The sequence below is a fragment of the Scyliorhinus torazame genome, chromosome 9, assembly GCF_047496885.1.
Source record: "Scyliorhinus torazame isolate Kashiwa2021f chromosome 9, sScyTor2.1, whole genome shotgun sequence".
NCBI lineage: Eukaryota > Metazoa > Chordata > Chondrichthyes > Carcharhiniformes > Scyliorhinidae > Scyliorhinus > Scyliorhinus torazame.
The window spans coordinates 32,577,089-32,603,170 of record NC_092715.1 but is presented as its reverse complement, the minus strand read 5'-3'; the positions used below and the strand labels follow the sequence as shown (position 1 = coordinate 32,603,170).

At 47.6% G+C, this 26,082-nt stretch overlaps 1 protein-coding gene across 1 annotated transcript in view; it reads right to left on the bottom strand.

Annotated features, from left to right (window-relative positions):
- galntl6 (polypeptide N-acetylgalactosaminyltransferase like 6) overlaps nt 1–26,082 on the bottom strand; it is a 1,697,721-nt gene that overhangs the window by 87,093 nt on the left and 1,584,546 nt on the right. Inside the window, exon 11 of the mRNA XM_072515756.1 lies at nt 520–636. Coding sequence (XP_072371857.1) covers nt 520–636 — 117 coding nt within the window. The remainder of the gene's footprint in view (nt 1–519; nt 637–26,082) is intronic.

Below are 26,082 nucleotides of genomic sequence, written 5' to 3'. Positions count from 1 at the left end.
AGTGAACATGGCTGAGGGATAAATATCGGCCAGGACACCAGAGATGATTCCCCTGCTCTTCAAGCCTTCCATTCCATCTAAAACCATCCTCAGCTGCACCTAACAATTACTCGATTTATTTAAATAGCGCCAATAGCAACTTCAACTGATGCAGCACCTGTAAAGTAACAAAACATTCCAGAGTGTTACACTGAAGTATGATGCTGAGTCACATGGTAGGACACTAAGACTGGTGGGGGTAGGTTTGATGGAGTGAATTCAGGGAGGAGTGAGCTGGAGGGGCTGAGTTAGGGAATTCCAAGGCTTGGGGCTTAGCCAGCTGAAAGCATATTGGCCGTCGATGGTGGGGCGATTGAAATAGGTCAGAGACCAGAACTGAAGGAGTTATTGGGCTGGAGGACTTTATTTCACCTTCTCCACTATTCTTTTCACCCTAATCAGTACTCTGCGCTTCGAAGCCTGACCCTTACCCTTGAGGTTTCTCTGTGTTGAATGAGCCAACACTAGACTGCGTGGTACCTGCTCATGTGACCATGTGCGTTCTGAGCCATCCTTGATGCAGACGTCCAGCCTCAGTTCTGCTCCTGTTGCTCCGTGTTTACTGTCCACACACCGATTAGTAGCAACGCTACGGATCTGCAATAAACAACACCAGCACTTTCCTTATTTCAATTTTAACCTTGTCCTCATTAACAACAGTTCTCTCCAAATAAAAGTGACTCACTGTATTTGAAGTGGCTTCATGACATTTCAACAGCCTGATAGAGCGCTATATGGAAACAAATCATATTGAGCTTTACACTGCAGTAGGAGGGCATTCAGACCATCGTGACAGTGCTGGCTCTCTGAAAGAAATATCCAATAGTCCCTTCAACCTGCTCTTTCTCCATAGCCCTGCAAAGTTTTCCATTTTAAATATATATACAAGTCACATGTGAAAGTTACAAAGGGACCTAAATGCAATCAAGCCATCGCACAGATGAGTAATCATAGAATCCCTATAGTGCAGAATGAGGCCATTTGGCCCATTGAGTCTGCACCCGCCCTTGTTCTGATAGAGCACCTAACCTAGGCTCAATCCCCGATCCCCGTAACCCCACCTAACCTTTGAGACAATTTAGCATGGCCAATCCACCTGACCTGCACATCTTTGGACTGTGGGAGGAAACCGGAGCACCCGGCGAAAACCCACGCACACACGGGGAGAACGTGCAGACTCCACACAGACAATGACCCAAGGTCAGAATTGAACCCGGGTTCCTGGTGCTGTGAGGAGTGCTAATCACTGTGCCATCATGCCACCCTGTGGGGGGGGGTATGTATTTCTGTGCTGGCATGATGCCAGGTACATAGACTGAACATCCCAACAAAACTGGCAGATCGTATCAAACAGCACATCCCTTCGGCTGCCCTCAACCAGCCTGTGCTTGGAAAGCTCAGAATATAGGGCTGGTTTCTTCAGTCCCCCAGCCTTGTGTTTCTCAGCGGCATGCTGTTCACTGGAGGCGGGATGCTCAGTGTGTCAATGTTCTGTCATTCACCCATTCTAATCTCTTCATGTGCCACCATCAGCATCTTCTTAGCCTTAATCACCCCCATTTATGTTCCCTTCGTCTTTCTGTCCACGGCATCTACATCAATCTCCACCTACCGCTGACTCTCTATCCAGCCCCACTGCTCTACCCCTCCCCCCTACAACGGGATAAATCTGACCCTATTTCCAGTTCTCTCTAATGTTGACATCCAGACTCGAAACATTAGCTCCCTTCCCTCTCCACAGATGCTGTCAGACCTGCTGAGATTGCCCAGTATTTTCTGTTTTTGTTTCAGATTCCAGCATCTGCAGTAATTTGCTTTTATCTTCCAGCTATTTGAGTCTGACTTTGCCATTCACTGTCTGTGTAGCATTCGAGATGTAAAGTTGTCTCACAAAGAGAAAGCCGCAGTTGCTTAATACACTTGACAGGCACATAAAGGGCACTTGGAGCAATTATACTGAAGTACCTTGGCCATTGTCTCCCACCTGCGCCTCTTGCTAATGATGCAAAATGCACAGAAGCTTTCCTGGCAACAGGAGCTGATAATCCAGCACACAGGGAGATGGTAACCTAGCCAAAGAGGTTCAAAGCAAAACACGAGTGCCAAGGCATCTGGGAGGAAATAAAAGAACAGAACAATGGACGAATGGTGTCTAAAAGCACCTCAGGAGAAAAGGAATCTAGTGAATCGAAGAAGAATGCCAAAAGTGCATAATGTTAATTCTTCAATTGAGCACCAATAATGGGTTGTTGCACTGACAATTCCTGAATGATTTGAAGAGCCGGATTCAAAAGGCAGGACAAAGGTAAGCAGTATTGAGCGGAAATTATCATGATGGTGCATCGGGTGACATTAGTAACTGAGCTATTATCGTGACTGTATGAAACTTCTTCACTTGAAGTAGCAACATGTTTTTCATTCAAATAGCAGAGGAATTTCATATAAGCTCAATAATTATGAACATTGCATGATATTACTTCAGCTATTGCTGTGACTGAACAAATGCAGCACTGTTGGAGGCGCTGTCCCTTAGGACGAGAAGTTAAACCAAGTTGCCCTCTCCAGAAGATGCAAAATATCCCACAGCACTATGTGGAAGAAGAGCAGTGTCCTGGCCAATATTTATCCTTCAACCAACATCAAAAAAACATAGGTTAACTGGTAATTATCCCATCATTTTATTTTGTGTGAGCTTGCTGTGCACAAATTGGTTGTTGTGGTTTCTTCTTTACAAGAGTGACGATACTTCCGAACCATTCCATTGGCTATGAAGCAATTTTGGATGTCCCAAGGTCTATGACAATAAAAGTAGCTTTTTTCCCTAAATAATAAAATGGACAAAATTGTTCTTTCACTGTTTTTCCAGACAGTAGCATCAAGAATCAGGACAGTGGCACAGTGGTTAGTGCTGTGGCTTCACAGCGCCAGGATCCCAGGTTCGATTTCCTGCTGGGTCACTGTCTGTGCGGAGTCTGCACGTTCTCCACGTGCCTGCATGGGTTTCCTCCGGGTGCTCCAGTTTCCTCCCACGGTCCAAATTGGCCATGATAAATTGCCCTTAGTGTCCAAAAAGGTTAGGAGGCGTTATGGGGGATAGGGTGGAAGTGAGGGCTTAAGTGGGTCGGTGCAGACTCGATGGGTCGAATGGCCTCCTTCTGCACTGTATGTTCTATGAAGAATCAATAAATCACCGCAGTAAACTAATATGCAGCAAATGCTGAGGAACTTCCAATGACAAAGACAATAATTAACAATGTCAAATTATCGGATTTGAACTATTACAATACCCTTTATGATTATGCTTTTAAATATCTCCTCTCTTTCTCTATTGGCAACAGTAATACTTTTGTCTTTATTGTGAGTTCAGATCCTGCTCCAAAACCCTGAACACACAATCTTGGTTGGTGCTTTAGTGCAACACTGAAGGAATGGCACTGTTGGAAGTGTCATCTGATGGCTGGATATTAAACTAAAAGTTGTCTGGCTTCTCAAGAGAACATAAAATACCCAATGATACGGTTCCAAAAAGAGCAGGGTAACCCCCCTGGCGCCTCAGCACATTGTTCAGCACCATTTGCGACTCCTCATGTACCGAGGCGGTTCATGTCCAAATGCAGCAAGACCTGGACAATATCCAGGTTTGGGCTGAAAAGTGGCAAGTTACATTCGCGCCACAGAAGTGCCAGACAACGACCATCTCCCATCACCCTTGACATTCAATGGCATTACCATCGTTGAACCCCAACCATCAATGCCCTGGGAGGTTACCAGTGACCAGAAAATGAACGGGACTGGATATATGAATACTTTGGCTACCAGAGTAGGTCACAAGCCAGGAACCTTGCGACAAGTAACTCACCTCCGACACTCCAAAGCTTATCCATAATCTACAAGGCATAAGCCAGGAGTGTGATGGAATACTCTCCACTTGCCTGGATGAGTGCAGTTCCAACAGCACTGAAGAAGCTCGACACCATCCAGGACAAAGAAGCCCACTTAATTGGTACCTTTTCCACAAACATTGAATCCCTTTACCACCAACGAACAGTGGCAGTCGTGTATACAATCTTGAAGATGCACTGCAGGAACTCACCAAGGCTCCCGAGGCAGCACCTTTCAAACCCACGACTGCCATTAACAAGAAGGACAAGGGCAGAAGATACCTGGGAACACCACCACCTAGAGGTTTCCTGCCAAGTCACTCATCATCCTGACTTGGAACTATACTGCCGTTCCTTCACTGTACCTGGGTTAAAATCCTGGAACTCCCTCCCTAACAGCACAGTGGGTGTACCCATACTTTACGGCCTGCAGAGGTTCAAGAAGGCAGCTCACTATCACCTACTCAAGGGCATCCAGGGATGAGCAATGAATGTTGGGCCAGCCAGCGATGGCCACATCCCGTAAATGAACTCAAAAAATTACCATCACTAGAATAAATCATGTGGGCATTATTTAATTGCTTTCTGTGGGGGCTTGCTGTATGCAAATTAGCTGATGTGTTTTTCTATATTTCAACTCTGGCAATACTTCGTTCGTGCTTTCTTCCTGCTTTAACCCGACACGATGATCATAAATTATTTATTGGCAAACGTGTGATAAATTTATCATAATTGTTAATACTCCAATATGATTATCAGCACACATTAATGACACCAAATTGGCAATCAATATTAAGGAATTTTATAGACAGGAAAGGGGCACTTGACCCTGGATGGATAAATCTCATATCCACCTTGTCATCCTATCCCTCATTGGTTTTACTGGATAAAAATGGGAAAGATCCATCTAATTGCATCCGTAATAAAGTTGATGAACTAATTGTGCATGTAGATGTAAATGTGTATGATATAATCAGGATTACGGAGACATGGCTGCAGGCTGACCGCGGATGTGAACTGAATGTCCAGGGGTATTCAGTATGTCGGAAGAACAGACAAAAAAGAAAAGGGTGGCAGTGCTGGTTAAAGAGTGAGGAAGGATATTAGCTCTGACAATGTGGAATCTGTATGGTTAGAGCTGAGAAACACCAAGGAGCAAAAAACATTAGTGGGCATCGTTTATAGACTCCCAAACTACCCTGGTGATGTTGGGAATGGCATTAAACCGAAAATTGGAGATGCATGCAATAAAGAAACATTTGTAATTACGGGTAATTTTAATCTTCTTATAGATTGGGCAAATCAAATTAGCCACAATACCGTAAAGGAGGAATTCTGGGAGTGTATACGGGATGGTTTTCTGAACCAATACTTTGAGGAACCAACTAGAGTACACACCATCCTAGACTGGGTACTGTGTAATGAGAACGGAATCATTGGCAATCTAGTTGTGCCAGACCCCCTGGGGATGAACGACCATAATGTGATACAATTTCCCATCAAGGTGGAGAGTGAAGTAGTTGATTCTGATACAAGAATCCTCACTATTAATAAAGAAAACTACAATGGTTTAAGGCGCAAGTTGGATATGATAGATTGGGAAATGTTACTTAAAGGGATGATAATCGAGAGGCAATGGCAAATATTCAAGGAGTGCTTGGAGGAACTGCAACAATTGTTTATTCCTGCCTGTCACAAAAGTAAAACATGAAAGGTGGTCAATCCATGGCTTACAAGGGAAATTTAGATGATATTTGATCCAAGGAAGAAGCATACAAATTAGCCAAGAAAAACAACAGGTCTGAGGATTGGGAGCAGTTTAGAAGGACCAAGGGATTGATTAAGAAGGGGAAAATTGAATACGAGAGTAAGCTTGCAGGTAACGTAAGAGCTGACTGTAAAGGTTTCTGTAAGTACTTGAAGAGAAAAAGATTGGTGAAACGGGAGACTGTATAATAGGGGGCAAGAAATGGTTGAGCAACTGAACACATACTTTGGTTCTGTCTTTACAAATGAGGACACAAATCATTTACCAGAAATGTTGGGGAATGCAGAGTTTAGTGAGAGGGAGGCACTGAAGGAGATCAATATTAGTAGAGAAATGGTGTTGGGGAAATTGATGGGATTGAAGGCCGATAAATCCCCAGGCCTGATAATCTATATCCTTGAGTACTTAAGGGTGTGGCTCTAGAAATAGTGGATGCATTGGTGGTCACCTTCCATGATTCTACGGACTCTGGAACAGTTCCTGCAGATTAGAGGGTAGCTCATGGAACTCCACTATTTAAAAAGGATGGTGGGAAGAAAACAGGGAATTATAGACTAGTAAGCGTGATGTTGATCGTCGAGAAAATTCCAGAATCCATTATCAAAGATTTTATAGCAGAGCACTTAGAAAACAGTGGCAGGATCGGATAGAGTCAGCATGGATTTATGAAGGGGGGATCATACTTGACAAATCTACTGGAATTCTTCGAGGATGTAACTGGCAGAGTTGATGAGGAGAAGCCAGTGTATGTGGTATATTTGGACTTTCAAAAGGTTTTTGACAAAGTCACACATAAGAGATTAGTGTGTAAAATTAAAGCGCTTGGGATTAGGGGTAATGTATTGAGATGGATAGAAAACTGGTTGGCAGAGAGGAAACAAAGAGTAGGAATTAACAAGTCTTTTTCAAATTGGCAGGCAGTGAATAGTGGGGTACAGTAGGGGTTGGCGCTAGGACCCCAGCTATTCACAATATATATTAATGATTTAGGTGAGGAAACAAAATGTAATATCTCCAATTTTGCAAATTACACCAAGTTGGGTGGGAGGGTGAGCTGTAAGGAGGACGCAGAGATCCTTCAGTGATTTGGATAAGTTGACTAAGTGGGCAAATGTTTGGCAGATGCTGTATAATTTGGAGAAATGCAAGGTTATCAACTTTGGTAGCAAAAATGAGAAGGCAGGCTATTAGCTGAACGGCCATAAAGTAGTAGCGGGGAATGTGCAACGAGACCTGGGTGATCTCGTACACCAGTCACTGAAGGTAAGAATGTAGGTACAGCAAGCGGTAAAGAAGGCAAATGGTATGTTGGCTTTCATAGCGAGATGATTCGAGTACAGGAGCAGGGATGTCTTGCTGCAATTATACAGGGCCTTGGTGAGACCACACTTGGAATTTGTGTGCAGTTTTAATCTCCTTATCTGAGGAAGGATGTTCTTGCTATATAGGAAGTGCAGCGAAGGTTTAGCACACTGATTCCTGGGATAGCAGGACTGACGTATGAGGAGAGATTGAATCGGTTAGATTTCATTCGCTGGAGTTCAGAAGAATGGATGGGGATCTCATAGAAACCTATAAAATTCTAACAGGACTAGACAGGTTCGATGCAGGAAGGATGTTCCTGATGGTGGGTGTGACCATAACCAGGGGCGAGATTGTCCGACCCTCCGCCGGGTCGGAGAATCGCCGGGAGCTGGCGTGAATCCCGCCCCGCCGGTTGCCGAATTCTCCGGCACCGGATATTCGGCGGGGGAGGGAATTGCGCCGCGTCGGTAGGCGGGCCCCCCCCGGCGATTCTCTGGCCCGGATGGGTCGAAGTCCCGCTGCTGGAATGCCTGTCACGCCGGCGTGGATTAAACCACCTCTCTTACCGGCGGGACAAGGCGGCGCGGGCGGGCTCCAGGGTCCTGGGGGGGGGGGGCGCGGGGCGATCTGGCCCCAGGGAGTGCCCCCACGGTGGCCTGACCCGCGATCGGGGCCCACCGATCCGCGGGCGGACCTGGACCTGTGCCATGGGGGCAATCTTTTCCTTCCGCCTTCGCCACGGTCTCCACCATGGCGGAGGCGGAAGAGACCCCCTCCACTGTGCATGCGCGGGGATGCCGTGAGCGGTCGCTGACGCTCCCGCGCATGTGCCGCCCGGCAAAGTCAGTTTCATGCCAGCTGGCGGGGCGGAAATCAGTCCGGCGCGGGCCTAGCCCCTCAAGGTGAGGGCTCGGCCGCTCAAGATGCGGATGATTCCGCACCTTTGGGGCGGCGCGATGCCGGACTGATTCACGCCGACTTTGGCGCTGGTCGGCGGACATCGGGCCGATTGCGGAGAATTCCGCCCCAGAGGATATGGGGTAGACCATTTAGAACAGAGATGATGAGAAATGTCATCACCCAGAGAATGGTCGGCCTGTGGCATTTATTATAGACAAAGGGGATTAAAGGATATGGGGGAAGAGCAGGATCAGGGTATTGAACTTGATGAAAAGCAATGATCATAATTCGTAGTGGATGGAAAGTATTCCGCCTGGAGGTCGGTGACCAGTGGTGTCCCACAAGGATCTGTTCTGGGACCTCTGCTCTTTGTGGTTTTTATAAATGACTTGGATGAGGAAGTGGAAGGGTGGGTTGGAAGTTTGCCGATGACACGAAGGTTGGGGGAGTTGTTGATATTGTTGAGGGCTGTTGCAGGTTACAACAGGACATTGACAGGATGCAGAGCTAGGCTGAGAAGTGGCAGATGGAGTTCAACCTTGAGAAATGTGAAGTGATTCATTTTGGAAGGTGGAATTTGAATGCTGAATTCAGGGTTAAAGGCAGGATTCTTGGAAGTGTGGAGGAACAGAGGGATCTTGGGGTCCACGTACATAGATCCCTCAAAGTTGCCAACCAGGTTGATAGGGTTGTTAAGAAGGTGTGTTGGCTTTCATTAACAGGGGGATTGAGTTTAAGAGCCGCGAGGTTTTGCTGCAGCTTTATAAAACCCTAGTTAGACCACACTTGGAATATTGTGTCCAGTTCTGGTCGCCTCATTATAGGAAGGACGTGGATGCTTTGGAGAGGGTACAGAGGAGATTTACCAGGATGCTGCCTAGACTGGAGGGCATGTCTTATGAAGAAAGATTGTGGGAGCTAGGGCTTTTCACAATGGAGCGAAGAAGGAAGAAAGGTGACTTGATAGAGGTGTACAAGGTGATGAGAGACCTGGATAGAGCGGATAACCAGAGACTTTTCCCCAGGGTGGAAATGGCTGACACAAAGGGCCATAATTTTAAGGTGATTGGAGGAAGATATAGGGGAGATGTCAGAGGTAGGTTCTTTACACAGAGAGTGCTGGGTGTGTGGAATGCACTGGCAGCAGAGGTGGTGGAGTCTGAGTCATTAGGGACATTTAAGCGACTCTTAGACAGGCAGATGGACAGCAGTAAATTGAAGGGGTGTAGGTTAGGTTGACCTTAGATTCGGATAAATGTGCGGCACAACATCGTGGGCTGAAGGGGCCTGTACTGTGCTGTTCTATATTCTATGTTCCATAATGAATGGCGGAGAGAGCTCGAAGAGTCGAATGGCCCCCTCCTGCTGCTAGTTTCTATGTTTCTCGGTTAAACTTTCATATTTATTAACTAGAGTTAATGTCTTTTCAATAATAGCCAACAAGATTCATAGAGCATTTCATTAGCAGATGTAAATTTGATGATTAGAACATAGAACATACAGTGCAGAAAGAGGCCATTTGGCCCATCGAGTCTGCACTGACCCACTTTAAGCCCTCACTTCCACTCTATCTGCATAACCCAATAACCCCTCCTAACCTTTTTGTTGGACACTAAGGGCAATTTTAGCATGTCAAATCCAACTAACCTGCACATCTTTGGACTGTGGGAGGAAACCGGAGCACCCGGAGGAAACCCACGCAGACATGGGGGTAACGTGCAGACTCCGCATAGACAGTGACCCAGCGGGGAATCGAACCTGGGACCCTGGTGCTGTGAAGCCACAGTGCTAACCACTGTGCTACCGTGCTGCCCTATGGACATCCATTCCTATGGAAGCATTCCAGAAAGATATGCAAAACAAGTCCAAAACACGTAGCATCGAAGAGCTACTCAAGGGTGGGCGTAAGTACCGAGTGATTCTCACAGGTTGATGATGCTAACAAGTCTTAAATACAACCCAAATTATTGACATATTCACTAGAACACCCAACCTTAGCACACTACGTGGAAGGTGTGGCCTTCTGCATGCACCCAGGAGATGCCCAGTTTTCCATCAATTGTGCAAACATGTGGTAGAAATTGGCAATGGCAGTGCACTAGAGCAAAGGCTGATCCAAATAGACTGTATACAACAGGGACCCAGAACCAATAGGTGTAACAATATTGCATCCCATCAGAAACATCTACAGGTGGTATGGTAGTACAGTGGTTAGCACTGTCGCTTCACAGCGCCAGAGACCTAGGTTCGGTTCCCGGCTTGGGTCATTGTCTGTGCTGAGTCTGCACATTCTCCCCATGTCTGTGTGGGTTTCCATCGAGTGCTCCAGTTACCTCCCACAAGTCCTGAAAGACGTGCTGTTAGGTGGATTAGACATGTTGAATTCTCCGTCAATGTACCCCAACGGGCGACGGAGTGTGTCGACCAGGGGCATTTTGCAGTAACTCCATTGCAGTGTTAACGTAAGCCTACTTGTGACACTAATAAAGATTATGAATATTGTTATGAGGTGATTGACAAACAAGAAAATGATAATGATGTGCACGATGAAATGATGAAACAGTAAGCACTTGTTTCATTCCATCAATCTCGTGGAAAACATAGAAAGGAAACGTATGTATTTAATTGCTCAGCCATTTTTTTGCCCCTTATTATGCATTCCCCTGTTTCTCTCTGCAGGGGGCCTACATTTCTCTTTACCAATCTGTTTCTCTTCACATATCGATAGAAACTCTTAGTGTCAGTCTTTATGTTCCCTGCAAGCTTCCTTTCGTACTGCACTTTTCCCTTCTTAATCAATCCCTTTGTCCTTCTTTGCTGAATTCTACACTGCTCCCAATCCTCAGACCTATTATGTTTCTTGGCCAATCTTTATGCTTCTTCCTTGGATCGGATACTATTTCTAATTTCCTTTGTAAGCCCTCTTACCCATTTTGCTTTTGTGCCAGACAGAAATTAACAGTTGCTGCAGTTCCCCCATACGTTCCTTGAATGTTTGCCATTGCCTATCCACTGTCATCCCCTTAAGTAACTCTCCCCAATCTATCAAGGCCAACTCACGCCTCATATCTTCATTGTTTCCTTTATTAAGATTCAGCACCCTAGTCTCTGAATCAACTATGTCACTCTCCATCTTGATAAAACATTCTATCATGTTATGGTCGCTCATCCAGATTGGCAATGAATCCCTTCTCATTACACACTACCCAGTCTAAGATGGCCTGATCTCTAGTTGGTTCCTCCACATATTGGTAAAGAAAACCATCCCGTATATACTCTAGGAATTCCTCCTCTATGACATTGTGGCTAATTTGATTTGTCCAATCTATGTGAAGATTAAAATCACCCAGAGGGCAACACGGTGGCGCAGGTGGTTAGCACAGTTGTCTCACGGCGCCGAGGTCCTAGGTTCGAATCCCGGCTGTGGGTCCGTGGGGAGTTTGCACATTCTCCCCGTGTTTGCGTGGGTTTCGCCCCCACAACCCAAAAAGGATGTGCAGGATAGGTGGATTGGCCACGCTAAATTGCCCCTTAATTGGAAAAAATGAATTGGATATTCTAAATTTAAAAAAAAAATCATCCATGATCACCGATATTCCCTTATTACATGCATCTCTAATTTCATGTATAATGCCATTCCCAACATTATCACTGCGGTTTGGGGGTCTATATATGACACCCACTAATGTTTTTTGCCCTTGGTATTTCTCAACTCTACCCATACAGATTCCACATTGTCAGAGCTAATATCCTTTCTCACTATTGTGTTAATTTCCTCTTTAACCAGCAGTGCCACGCCACCACCTTTTCTTTTATGCCTGTCCTTCCTAAATACTGAGAACCCTGGGACATTCAGTTCCCGTCCCTGGTCACCCTGCAGCCATGTCTCCGTAATAACGATTTGCTTTTGCAATCGGGGCTCCGACATCCTTAGCACAGGGCCAGCCCAATGGAGTTGGTTTCGGATAATCATAGCCTCAATGCAGATACTCTCTGGTCCTTCACGGGCGCTGAGGTTAGTAGTTCTGCACTCCCAGCTGAAGCAGAGAATCCATCTTAGACTGCCTTTGATGGTCTCTGCCAGGCCTTGAGGTGGAGTCTGTACGTAGTCCAAGTTTCTGAGCTGTACAGAAGAGTTGACAGGCTGACTGCCTTGTACACGAGAATCTTGGTGTGAGCACGGATGTCGCAGTCATTAAATATTCTTATCCTTAGGCATCTGAAGGGGGTGCTCGTGGATTGTATATGAATTCTCCCTCTGTGTACCTGAACAGGCGCCGGAAGGTGGCGACTAGGGGCTTTTCACAGTAACTTCACTGCAGTGTTAATGTAAGCCTACTTGTGACAATAAAGAATATTATTCAAAAGAAATTAGAAGAAAGCTACCGGTATGGAAAGTGAACAAACATGCCTGAAATTAACTAATTTACGGAAAAGGTGATCAATATGTGGAGTAGACTAGGTGGTGTGGGGGAGGGGACATAGAAGTTTCAGCAAATGCAGGAGGGAGCCGAACAGGAATTTGGTGGGAAAGGGATTGAGCTGCATGATTAAAAAGAGGAAGTATTAATGATCTTTATGAAAATATGAAGACTACTCAGTGCGCACTCTGTATGTTCCACTGTGCCTTTTGAGATCCCTGGTATAATCTGTAACTTGCCTGGTGTTGCTGACTCTGGTGAGGGGTCTCAGCAACTTGTGTTCAGGGGTCTAATTGTATGGCTGGAATTATACAAGTGAACAATCTTGGCACATAATGAGCTGCAACTTGCTGATTTAGTACTAATGATACCAAACAATGTCTGCCACTATTAATTTGTAAATCATTGCATAACTTGCATTGGGAAAGTGGCAGCATAATCAAAGACCCCTCCCACCCAGTTTATTCTCTCTTCCAACCTCTTTCATTGGGCAGGAGATACAAAAGTCTGAGAACACGCACCAACAGATTCAAAAACAGCTTCTTCCCCGCTATTACCAGACTCCTGAATGACCCCCCGATGGACTAAACTGATCTCTTCACACATCTTCTCTACTGAGGTTGAGAGGAGACCTGATAGAGGTCTACAAGATTATCATAGATTATCATAGAATTTACAGTGCAGGAGGAGGCCATTCGGCCCATCGGGTCTGCACCGGCTCTTGGAAAGAGCGCCCCTACCCAAGGTCAACACCTCCACCCTATCCCCATAACCCAGTAACCCCACTCAACACTAAGGGCAGTTTTGGACACTCAGGGCAATTTATCATGGCCAATCCACCTAACCTGCACATCTTTGGACTGTGGGAGGAAACCGGAGCACCCGGAGGAAACCCACGCACAGACGGGGAGGATGTGCAGACTCCGCACAGACAGTGACCCAAGCCGGAATCGAACCTGGGACCCTGGAGCTGTGAAGCAATTGTGCTATCCACAATGCTACCATTATGAGTGGCATGGGTAGAGTGGATAGTCAGACGCGCTTCCCTAGGGTAGGAGAGTCAAGTACTAGGGGACATAGGTTTAAAGTGCGTGGGGAAAAGTTTCAAACAGATGTGCGAGGTAAGTTTTTTACACAGGGTGGTAAATATATGGAATGAGCTGCCTGGGGAGATGGCGGGAGCAGGTACGATAATGGCATTTAAGGGACATCTAGACAAATATATGAATAGGGTGGGAATGGAAGGGTACGGACTCTGTAAGTGCAGACGGTTTTAGTTTAGGCAGGTACCATGGTCTGCGCAGGCTTGGAGGGCTGAAGGGCTTCATCCTATGCCTGTGCCTATGTATTTACATTGTGTATTTATGTATATCCTTTGTTTTTGTCACATATGGAATGATCTGTATGAACTGATTGCGACACATTCTAACAATGTGACGGGTGTCCGTGATTACCAATCTCTGACCCATAGACTGGGGTTCCTTCAGATGAAATGAAATGAAAGTCTCCATAGTCACAGCTGACCATAGGCTGCTTTCCCCTTTTGAGGGGGAGAGCTGACTTGTGGAGATTTAACCTGAGGATCACCACACATCTGACGAGGGGCAAGGTTGAGAAGACGTGGCCTTCATGAATAACCTCAGCAGGTACGGGAATTGAACCCACCCTGCAGGCAACGTGCCTCAATGACTACCGTCCGGTGGTCCTGACATCAGTCATAATGAAGTGCTTCGAGAGGTTGGTCATGAAGCACATCACCTCCATACTCCCAGAACTCCTTGATCCACTGCAATTCGCATACCGCTGCAACCGGTCCACAGCAGACACCATCTACCTCGACCTACACTCATCCCTAGAGCATCTCGACAACAAGGACTCCTACATCAGACTCCTATTTATTGACTACAGCTTTGCCTTTAACACCATAATCCCAGCCAAGGTCATATCAAATCTCCAAAACCTAGGACTTGGCTCGTCACTCTGCAGCTGGATCTTCGACTTTCTGACCCACAGACCACAATTGGTAAGAATAAACAACAACACCTCCTCCACAATAGTCCTCAATCCCGGGGCCCCGCAAGGCTGCGTACTTAGCCCCCTACTACACTCCCTGTACACACATGACTGCGTGGCAAAATTTGGCAGCAAAACTAAAGAGCTGGTCATTGACTTCAGGAAGCAAAGTACTGTACACACCCCTGTCAGCATCAACGGGGCCGAGGTGGAGATGGTCAGCAGCTTCAAATTCCTAGGGGTGCAGGTCTACAAAAATCTGTCCTAGTCCACCCACGTCGACGCTATCACCAAGAAAGCATAACAGCGCCTTCCTCAGAAAACGAAGGAAATTCAGCATGTCTACATTAACTCTTAACAACTTTTTCAGATGCACCACAGAAAGCATCCTATCTGGCTGCATCACAGCCTGGTATGGCAACTGCTCGGCCCAAGACTGCAAGAAACTTCAGAGAGTGGTGAACACCGCCCAGTCATAGAACATAGAACATTACAGCGCAGTACAGGCCCTTCGGCCCTCGATGTTGCGCCGACCTGTGAAACCACTCTGAAGCCCATCTACACTATTCCCTTATCGTCCATATGTCTATCCAATGACCATTTGAATGCCCTTAGTGTTGGCAAGTCCACTACTGTTGCAGACAGGGCATTCCACGCCCTTACTACTCTCTGAGTAAAGAACCTACCTCTGACATCTGTCTTATATCTATCTCCCCTCAATTTAAAGCTATGTCCCCTCGTGCTAAACATCACCATCCGAGGAAAAAGGCTCTCACTGTCCACCCTATCCAATCCTCTGATCATCTTGTATGCCTCCATTAAGTCACCTCTTAACCTTCTTCTCTCTAACGAAAACAGCCTCAAGTCCCTCAGCCTTTCCTCATAAGATCTTCCCTCCATACCAGGCAACATTCTGGTAAATCTCCTCTGCACCCTTTCTAATGCTTCCATATCCTTCCTATAATGCGGTGACCAGAATTGCACGCAATACTCCAAATGCGGCCGCGCCAGAGTTTTGTACAGCTGCAACATGACCTCATGACTCCGAAACTCAATCCCTCTACCAATAAAAGCTAAAACACCGTACACCTTCTTAACAACCCTCTCAACCTGGGTGGCAACTTTCAGGGATCTATGTACATGGAGACCGAGATCTCTCTACTCATCCACACTGCCAATAATCTTACCATTAGCCCAGTACTCTGTCTTCCTGTTATTCCTTCCAAAATGAATCACCTCACACTTTTCTGCATTAAACTCCATTTGCCACCTCTCAGCCCAGCGCTGCAGCTTATCTATGTCCCCCTGTAACTTGTAACATCCTTCCGCACTGTCCACAGCTCCACCGACTTTAGTGTCACCTGCAAATGACGCCCCTCTTATGGACTGACCTCATTAACACTACACCCTTGTATGCTTCATCTGATGCCGGTGTTTATGTAGGTACAGTGTGTACCTTGTGTTGCCCTATTATCTATTTTCTTTTCTTTTCTTTTTATGTACTTAATGATCTGTTGAGCTGCTCGCAGAGAAATACTTTTCACTGTACCTCGGTACACGTGACAATAAAAAAATCCAAATGGCCATTGTGGGAGAAGTAGAAAATTCTTAATTTTCTTTATCTTTTTCCTTTTTTGTTCCTTTTCTGTCTCCACCTTCTCTTCGTCTCAATCCAATCTTTCTTTCCCTCTCTTTATTTCTCTTTCTGTACATTTGACATTGACTTCACCTACCTCTGCGTTTCCCTGTATTACTCTCAATCCTTAAACCTCATTTGTTAAGTCATAGAATCGTAGAATTTACAGTGCAGTCGACAGACCTTTGATCACTTCAGTCATTGAGATCCCAGATGTCCCATTTTCCTCACTGTGCTGTTATGAATTTGCCCTTCCAGCACCTTTCAAGGCAAACAATGTTTGAACAGAAGAACGCAGGAAGAAGCAAAACCAACAGGTGAACCTGAGAGAAGCCTTGCTTCGGCAAATTCCCAACTACTGTACTTCTGATTGACCTGAACTCAGTGTCGTGAAATGGTCGACCTAGTTCCCAATCTGCACAGGCTTTGGAGCCCACTGTTAAATTCATGCGGCAGTTATTTAGGCATCTGGGTGGACACCTAAGTCAAGGGTGAGGTCCCTTAGATTTAAATTAGAGGCCTAATACTGGCTGAAGGATCCCATGTGGAAATTAACCCTCAATGAGAAGGGTAGGTTTCACCATTGAAGTCAAAACCTTCCGAGTCAGAGGTGAGGTTACCGAGGGAGCGGCCCTACAGTGAGCCTCGGTTGGGGAAGAGAGAACTGATCAGGGCTCCTCTGTTTCAGAGCTGTCCAATGTGAGAAGGCAAGTACCTTGCTGTGGTCCCACATGAAGCACAGCCAACTGTCTGAAGGTGTGTCAGAAACTAAAGGGATAACCTCTATTTGATTGGTTGAAGAAAATGGAGAGTAAAATCACACTGTGTATGATAGGGCATCCACTCAACCAGACATGTTCAGCCAAAATGACCCCTTAAAAGTTCAGCAAATGGATGAGGCCTTCAGGCGACGAGGAGATGGGAGATGATTGACAGAAAATGAGAGAAGAAAATAAAAATATATCCCATTCTTGAGTAAATCCTGTTATATTTTAAATAATGACTTATCTAAAATATATATATTACTCTTGCATCCACCAGGATGATAAAATGACCAATAGTCTTCTTGTTGAAAGATGAACTATTTTATGACTAATAAAATAATAAACTGAGTCCTGTTAATCAAAACAATAAAGAATTAAAGTACAATACAGATAACTATATAACTATACACTATTATAACAAGCTAGCTCTAACTTCTCTCACTCTAGCTATTCTATGTCTTGCTTATTCACTGTTCTGAATCAGGGCAGGATTCTCCACTCCCGCGCCGGTTGGGAGAATCACCTGGGTCGCCAAACTTTCCCGCGTAGCCGGTCCGACGCCCATTCTCCCAAGCGGCGAGAACGGCCCCGCCGAGTTCCCCGCGGCGCAGGCCGGAGAATCGCCCGAGACACCCAAAATGGCGATTCTCCGGCACCCCTGCTATTCTCAGGCCCGGATGGGCCGGGCGGCCAGGCCAAAACGGCGGGTTCCCCCCGGCGCCGTCCACACCTGGTCGCTGCCGGCGGGAACAACGTGGGAAAGTTGGGGGGGGCGGCCTGCGGGGGGGGGGGGGGGGGGGGGGGGTGGGGGTGGGAGGGGGGATCCCGCACCGGGTGGGGGGGGCCTCAAATGGGGTCTGGCCCGCGATCGGTGCCCACCGATCGTCGGGCCGTCCTCTCTGAAGGAGGACCTCCTTCCTTCCGCAGCCCCGCAAGATCCGTCTGACATCTTCTTGCGGGGCGGACTCGGAGAGGAAGGCCACCACGCATGCGCGGGTGACACCAGTTTTGCGGCGCCAGCCTTTACGTGGCGACAAGCCCTGGCGCGTGTAAATGACGCGGCACCGCTCCTAGCCCATTATCGGGCCCTGAATCGGTCGGGATAGGGGCCGTTTCGCGCCGTCGTGAACCTCGACGGCATTCACGACGGCGTTGACACTTTGGCGTGGGAGTGGGGAATCCCGCCCCAGATCATCATCTGACTTAGAAAAGGCGGGAAACCAGTTCTTATTATATCTAACTGTGAGCCATCTAGTGTTGAACTGACTACGATATTTACATTCATTGATCATGTATATTGATATCTGAATATCACTACAATTCCTATTTGCTTGTCAAGAAAGTCCTGTAAATCAATGTTTAATCAGTGAGGCCTGCAAAAAATACTAACAATAGCCATTCCAGTGCAGTGCTGAGGGAGAGCTGCACTGGTGGTGGTGTTGTCGTTTTCCCCCACTCAGATGGATGTAAAATATCCCGTGGAATCATCAAGGTAGGGCAGGGGAATTCTCTGGGTGTCTTGGCCAATATTCATCCCTTCACCCATAAGACCATGAGATGTAAGAACAGAAGTCGGCCATTTGGCACATCGGGTCTGCTCTGCCATTCAGTGAGATCATGACTAATCTGATGTGCTAATCCTCAACTCCACGTTCTCTTATCCCCATAACCCTTGATTCCCCCACTGATTAAAAATCTATCTATTTCAGCCTTGAACATACTTAACAACCCAGCCTCCACAGCTCTCTGTGGTACAAAATTCCAGAGATTCACTCATAATAATAATAATAATAATCGCTTATTGTCAAAAGTAGGCTTCAATGAAGTTACTGTGAAAAGCCCCTAGTCGCTACATTCCAGCGCCTGTTCAGGGAGGCTGGTACGGGATTTGAACCCACGCTGCTAGCCTTGTTCTGCATTACAAGACAGCTGTTTAGCCCACTGTGCTAAACCAGCCCTAAATTACCCTCTGAGAGAAGAAATTCTTCCTCATCTCTGTCTTAAAGAGATCTCTTACGCTGAGATTATGCCCTCTGGTCCTGGACTCTCCCAGAAGGGTAAACAACCTCTCAGCAACTCCCCCGACAAGCTCTCAAGAATCCTTTATGTCTCAATAAGATCACCTCCCATTCTCCCAAACCCCAATGAGCACAGGCCAAACCTACTCAACCCCTCCTCATAACAAAATCCCTCCATATCCAGACTCAACCTAGTGAACATTCTCTGGACTGCCTCCAATGCCAGTATACCTTTCCTTAGATAAGGGGACCAAAACTGCTCACCGTATTCCATGTGTGGTCTAATTATAGTGCCATGAATAGTTTCAGCTGGACTTCCTTAATTTTGTCTTCCATTCCCTTTGAAATAAAGGCCAACATTACATTTGCCTTCACTATTATCCCCCTCACTATAAATGGATTATCAGGGGCGAGATTCTCCGCCCCCCCCCCGCCGGGTCAGAGAATCTCCGGGGGCTGGTGTGAATCCCGCCCCCGCCGGTTGCCGAATTCTCCGGCACCAGATATTCGGCGGGGGTGGGAATCAGCCCGCGCCGGTTGGCGGGCCCCCCGGCGATTCTCTGGCCCGGATGGGCCGAAGTCCCGCTGCTGGAATGCCTGTCCCGCCGGCGTGGATTAAACCACCTCTCTTATCGGCGGGACAAGGCGGCGCGGGCGGGCTCCGGGGTCCTGGGGGGGGCGCGGGGCGATCTGGACCGGGGGGTGCCCCCACGGTGGCCGATCCGCGGGCGGGCCTGTGCCGTGGGGGCACTCTTTTCCTTCCGCCTTCACCACGGTCTCCACCATGGCGGAGGCGGAAGAGACCCCCTCCACTGCGCATGCGCGGGGATGCCGTGAGCGGCCGCTCCCGCTCCAGCGCATGCGCCGCCCGGCAATGTCAGTTTCGCGCCAGCTGGCGGGGCACCAAAGGCCTTTCCCGCCAGCTGGCGGGGCGGAAATCAGTCCGGCGCGGGCCTAGCCCCTCAAGGTTAGGGCTCGGCCACTCAAGGGGCGGAGGATTCCGCACCTTTGGGGCGGTGCGATGCCGGACTGATTTGCGCCGTTTTTGGCGCCTGTCGGTGGACATCGCGCCAATTACAGAGAATTTCGCCCCAGGTCTTTTTCACCTCACCAAAGGTGGGATCTTGCTGTGCTTGCTACCACTCTTCCTACATTATATAAACTGGCTGTAAGACACTTAGCCAAATCCCGCAAGTCTTTCTGTTTCTATCAGTCCCTGCCATTATGATATATAGTCTGAAACCCAAGATGCCAGTCACAGCTGGGACACTCGAAACGCTGGAGCCATATTATTTACTGGATTTTGCTGATGCTGAGGGAACAGAATGGATTGCACTCAAAAGATGCGGTTTTCAAACTTGAGTCTCCCATCAATTCATTGTTGGAACAGAAGGCAGAATCTGTCAGTGCCAGATACTGCAGTAAAAAAAAATCATTAGGAACTAGACACCTCTCAACGTTGCTCCAAATTCCTGTGCTTAAAAAAAAAATGCAATTCCCTCGTCTGCTACCAAGTCAGATGAAGTTGCAATTTGCTCCACAGTGCACTCAATGCAAGGAAGCTGAGTAAGCCTGTCCGTGCCTGAAGGACGTCGCTGGAGATGTCCCTGAGGCTCACAGCTTCCTCTCTACTTCTCACTCGATCGGCTCAGCCAGTCTGTCCATTGAAACCCACTCTGTCCATTGAAACCCACGCTGTCAACAGGATGTTTCTTTCCTTTCATGTCATCCATCATCTCCTCCGCTGGCATTATTTTACTCTCTTGCTCACTCCTGACAAGGGGCACCTGGTCCTGATGTTACCTTGTCATTGCGTCGTAGAGTCGCACAGCGCATAAAAAGGCCCTTCGGCCAATCGAGTCTGCACTGACAATAACTACCCCAAATCTCACACTAATCCTGTGTCGCCTTCTCTTCCAGGTAGGGACTGACCTGCTCTGTGCTCGCATTTGGCTGTGTTTATTCCCACTTGCGAGTGTTTACTTTCCATCTCACTCTTTCCCCACATCATTCAGGCACTGCCTTCATTTCTCCCCCTTGTGTCTGTCGCTCCCTGTCCTTTTCTCACCTGTCATTCGCTGTCTCGATCTGGAATCTTACAACACCAGGTTAAAGTCCAATGGGTTTGTTTCAAACACTAGCTTTCCGAGCACTGCTCCTTCGTCAGGTGAAGGAAGGAGCAGTGCTCCGAAAGCTAGTGATTCGAAACAAACCTGTTGGACTTTAACCTGGTGTTGTAAGACTTCTTACTGTGCTCACCCCAGTCCAACGCCGGCATCTCCACATCATCGATCTGGAATGGTTGGGGGCTCCGGCTCCACTCCCGCGCACAGCAACCCAGGCTGACGCTGCTGTGCAGTACCGAGGGAGTGCTGTTCATTTGGAGGTGTCTGTCTTTCGGAAGAGAATTTGGGATTCTGCGGCCTCCCAGCCGCGTGTTTTTCGGCGGCAGGAGGCAGCGCGCTGTTCGCTGGCGGCGGGCGGCCTTCTCTGGTCCGCTGCCGTCAATTGGAATTCCCACTGAAGCCATCCCACGCTGCCGGGAAACCCGTGGGCAGTCCCTGTGCTGCCGGCAGGAAAGGTGAACCGCAACTGCTGGAGAATTCTGGCTAATAATTCCCGTTGTGAGTGTGGTCACTGCTGTAACAGCGGTGTGGGATGGTTTCAATGGGAAATCCCATTGACAAGCGGCGAGAGTAGCGAATCCCACCGGCAGGGAAAGACCAGATTGTGAAAGGCCCTACAGAATGCAAGTTCTCTCTTTTCTTCCATCCTGTCATCCCCTGCCTTTATTTCCCAGTCTCCCTCTCTCTCCATCTGTGGATCAGTGAATAATTATGCCACTGCCCACTTATCTATTTGACGAAGGTGAGACTGATGTTCCGGAGTTTCCATCCAATTGCTTTGTGGTCGCGTTGCGTACGGACCAATCTGCCTAATGTTTTCCCTGTGCTTCTTCACCTCTCCCATTAAGTTAGGTAACTCTTGAGAATATTCACGAGACACAAGTTCAGGAAAGGATTTCAGGAAGAACTCTCAACAATTACTGAGTGATCGATACCGAACAACCGGGTCAGTGTAGGGGAGTCTAACACACTGGAATTATGTAGGATGATAAATGGATGAGTTAAAACTGGGGATTATAAACATCAGGATCATCACTAATAAATCCAATCGGAAATTCAGGAGAAACTTCTTTACCCAGGCAGCTCTGATAAGTGCGGAACTCACTACTGCAAGGACTGGTGGAGGTGAATGGAATAGATACATTTCAGGGAAAGGTGGGTGTGGTGAATGTATTCACCATAATATAAGTTGTCTGTATAGTACTGTGGCCTATGGCCAGGGAATGGTAATATGATCTCCTTCCATGTATTGTACTGGAACCCTGGTGGGCTCCGCCTCTGGCTCTGCCCCCCCCCCCCCCCCGCCCCCGCCCCCCGGGGTGGTATATAGCCGCCTGTCGGCAGTGCTCATTGTTACAGCAGCCACAGGCAGGCAAGTTCTTGGATAATAAAGCCTATGTTCACTCGTTCTCAACGTCTTGCAGTGAATTGGTGGTACATCCGTGGGTAAGGACTATGCTGTTGGGATTACACCAAGTGGGTTGCCAGGAAGGCCATACGGCGCATAAACACTGCTGTAGTCCAGTTGGACCAAATGATCTGTTTCTGTGCTGTCCATCCCATATATCTTTTTGTAACTTCAAATGAAAAGGATAGAATAGCGTTTGCCAGCCATGTTTATTTTGTGATCTATTTTGCCCAAACTTCTTTGATGAGCTTTTGTTTTCAAAGGTTCCGTCAGGAGTTGAGCATCGCTGCAATGAATCAACCTTCTGTCGGGTTTTGAGGCATTCTTTCACTTGTGGCTGAAGTACAGCCTTGTGTACAGGAGATGGCGCTGCTCCACAGGCTTCAGGAAGCTACATTAACGCTGGGGGCACCTTTTCTTTTCTTTCGCTTCATTCTTTTCAGATAAAGCAGCACGGTAGCATTGTGGATAGCACAATTGCTTCACAGCTCCAGGGTCCCAGGTTCGATTCCGGCTTGGGTCACTGTCTGTGCGGAGTCTGCACATCCTCCCCGTGTGCGCGTGGGTTTCCTCCGGGTGCTCCGGTTTCCTCCCACAGTCCCTAGATGTGCAGGTTAGGCGGATTGGCCATGATAAATTGCCCTTAGTATCCAAAATCGCCCTTAGTGTTGGGTGGGGTTACTGGGTTATGGGGATAAGGTGAAGGTGTGGACCTTGGGTAGGGTGCTCTTTCAAAGAGCCGGTGCAGACTCGATGGGCCGAATGGCCTCCTTCTGCACTGTAAATTCTATGAAAGATAATCTAATTCTCCCCATCTCCCGACAGTGTTTATTCCTTCTCCGGGCATTTAGTCACTCCTTTCCCCTGGTTACAGATAGAATTCAATGTCGCCCAGGGATAAAAGGTATTTTGGAGCGAAGGTGACTGCAGGTGAACGGCCCGGGGTTTTCTGTAACAGACTGCAGCAATCCCTCCCTAACAGCACTGTGGGTGTACCTACACCACATTGGGTGGCAGCAGCTCAAGGAGGCGGCTCATCACTACCTTCTTCAAGGACAACTGGGGCTGGGCAAGAAATGCTGGCTTATCCCAGAAGGAAAGCATCTCTTCAAAATGTTCAAATCGGTAACAATCAGTAATACTGGCACCAGGAATACTGGAGTTCCATTTTAAAGGTATACCGGGCCAGTTTGCACAAGTTTTACTGGTTCCCAAGTATTAATGATTTTCTATCTGGTAGCCAGCGATGCTCACATGCTGTGAAAGATTTTTAAAAATGAAGGGCCTTTAACAGGTCACAATTAGGTTTGCTCCTGCACCCACAGAATGGTTATAGTGCAGAAGGAGAGCACCCAGTGTGTTGTGTCAGTGCTGGCTCTCTGTGTGAGTAGTTGTTAGTCCCACTCTCCAGCTCAGCCCTTTCGCTGTAACTCTGCGAACCTTTCCACTTCAGATATCAACCCAATCCCCTTTTCGGCAGTGCGTTCCAGATCAGCGTCCAGTACCTCTCGATCCCTCCGCCAACAGGAACAGGGGCAGCACGGTAGCATAGAGGGCAGTACGGTAGCACAGTGGTTAGCACAGTTGCTTCACAGCTGCAGGGTCCCAGGTTCAATTCCAGGCTTGGGTCACTGTCTGTGCGGAGTCTGTACGTTCTCCCCCTGCGTGCGTGGGTTTCCGCCGGGTGCTCCGGTTTCCTCCCACAGTCCAAAGATGTGCGGGTTAGGTGGATTGGCCATGATAAATTGCCCTTAGTTTTCAAAAAGGTTAGGTGGGATTACTGGGTTACGGGGAGGGTGGAGGTCTGGGTTGGGTACGGGGCTCTTTCCAAGGGCCGGTGCCGACTCGATGAGCCAAATGGCCTCCTTCAGCACTGTAAATTCTATGATTCTCCCACTCTGTGGTAAAGTCGGCATGAGTCAAGCTCGAATGATGCAAAATTCCCGGTTCATGCCGAAGTCGTCGGTCATTCCCGTCGGCGGAATAGCAAATCCCAGAAAGTGACGCCTGTGAAAAGCTGAAATTCCTTACTGGGAACTCCAGATTAGCCGAATTTGTCCAAACTTATCATATGAGCTCGCCGACCACACAAGATCGCGAAATCATGGAACGCTGGACAAGCCATCACTTGGCTTTCTGATTTCCCTACGAAGGAATGCGCAAAGCCTGTCCGGTGGCGGAACCTGTAGGTGCTGCCGATTGGAGGGAAGGTGAATTGGATACAGCAAGTGGAGAATGTGGCAGAAAGCAGCAAACAGATACCAAAACGGCAAACACATGTTTGACTGCATTGATGACGTGGCGGACTGTATCACACATGTCCCACACGCTAAGCAGAAAAAGATTACAGAGCTTTTCCAGAACTTACTCCAGATACGGTTTTCAATGCATAGCACCGGTTTCCAAGGTCTGGTGTGAACAAATTGGATGAAGACGTTTTCCACAGCTTAGAACCATCGAGCCCTAGAATTTCTACAGTGCAGCAGGAGGCCATTCGGCCCATCATTTACTGCACACATTTACCAGATTTTCATTTGGCATTTGAATCCGCTGTTTCCGACTATGTTTGTAGGCCTGTTACAGAACGACACACTCATGTGGCAATGGGGTCTCGAAATTCCGCTTGACAGGAATTTGTGGGTGGATCCCCTGGGACTTGACTCACCTGGGAATTTTGTACTTTTCCAGGGCCGCTCGTGATTTTGAACACCTCCATCAAATCTCCTCTCAACTTTCTCTTCTCAAAGTAGATCAACCCCAGCTTCCCCAATCTGCGCACATAACTAAAGTTCCTCGTTCCCGAAACTCTTCCTGTGAACCTTTTCGTCACCCTCTCTAAATCCTTCACATGCATTGGACGCAATCCTCCAGTTGCAGCCAGTGGTTGAGAAAGGTTGATTATAACTTCCTTGGTTCTGTCCTATGTGCTGCTGTTGTCAGGACCCCTGGCCTAGTCCACGTTCAATTCCATTGCCACTTGACCCAGAGTCGCAACACAAGTGAAATTAGATGTTATTATAAAAATCGCCGAGGACTTTGGCTGAACCCAATAAACCGCAGTCACCGGGTTTGTACACGCATTATTATTTCACAAATGAAACTGACAAAAATGTAACTGACTACCTAATACTCCTTATCCAACCCCCCACTTTCCAACTCGCCCCACTTGTACACATACACACACACACACACACACTGGGAAAGGGTGGTGGAGAGGGAAGAAAGGACGATGAAGTAAAAAGGATAAGCGATCTCCGATGCACTGTGATGGTTTTCAGTTAAAGTCTTTCAGGAGATCAAGCCTTCACTTCGATGCTTCTTCCTTCTAAGTTTGAGAGGAGTTTCTCTGGCAAGGCTGCCTACTTTCTTTGTAGATTCAAGAGCATTTGAACTACACACTGAAGTTGTCCCAGGCACCCACTGGTTTTAGAACAATAAAGCCGTCCTTTGCTTTAGCAGAGAGAGCTCCTACTCCCTTCAAGGTCGGATCACTTATGACCAGCTCTTTCAGAGGCATCCCGCAGGAACCAATTGAGGCACGATCAATTGGACAAAGACGATAGTTGAATCCAACTGAGGCTTTATTGCTATCAGATGTGTGGCCTCCCACAGCAGCTGGCGAAATGGCTGCTGGCTGGAGGACACGCATATTTATACAGGCAGGGACTACCGGCGAACCTGTAGTACAGGTCCTACCGTACATCACCTAATACAGGTGCAATAGTGGTTTACCACATTCACCCCCTGTTAAAAATTGAGTCCGGCGGGGGTGGTGGATAACTATATACAACAGTGAGTTAATA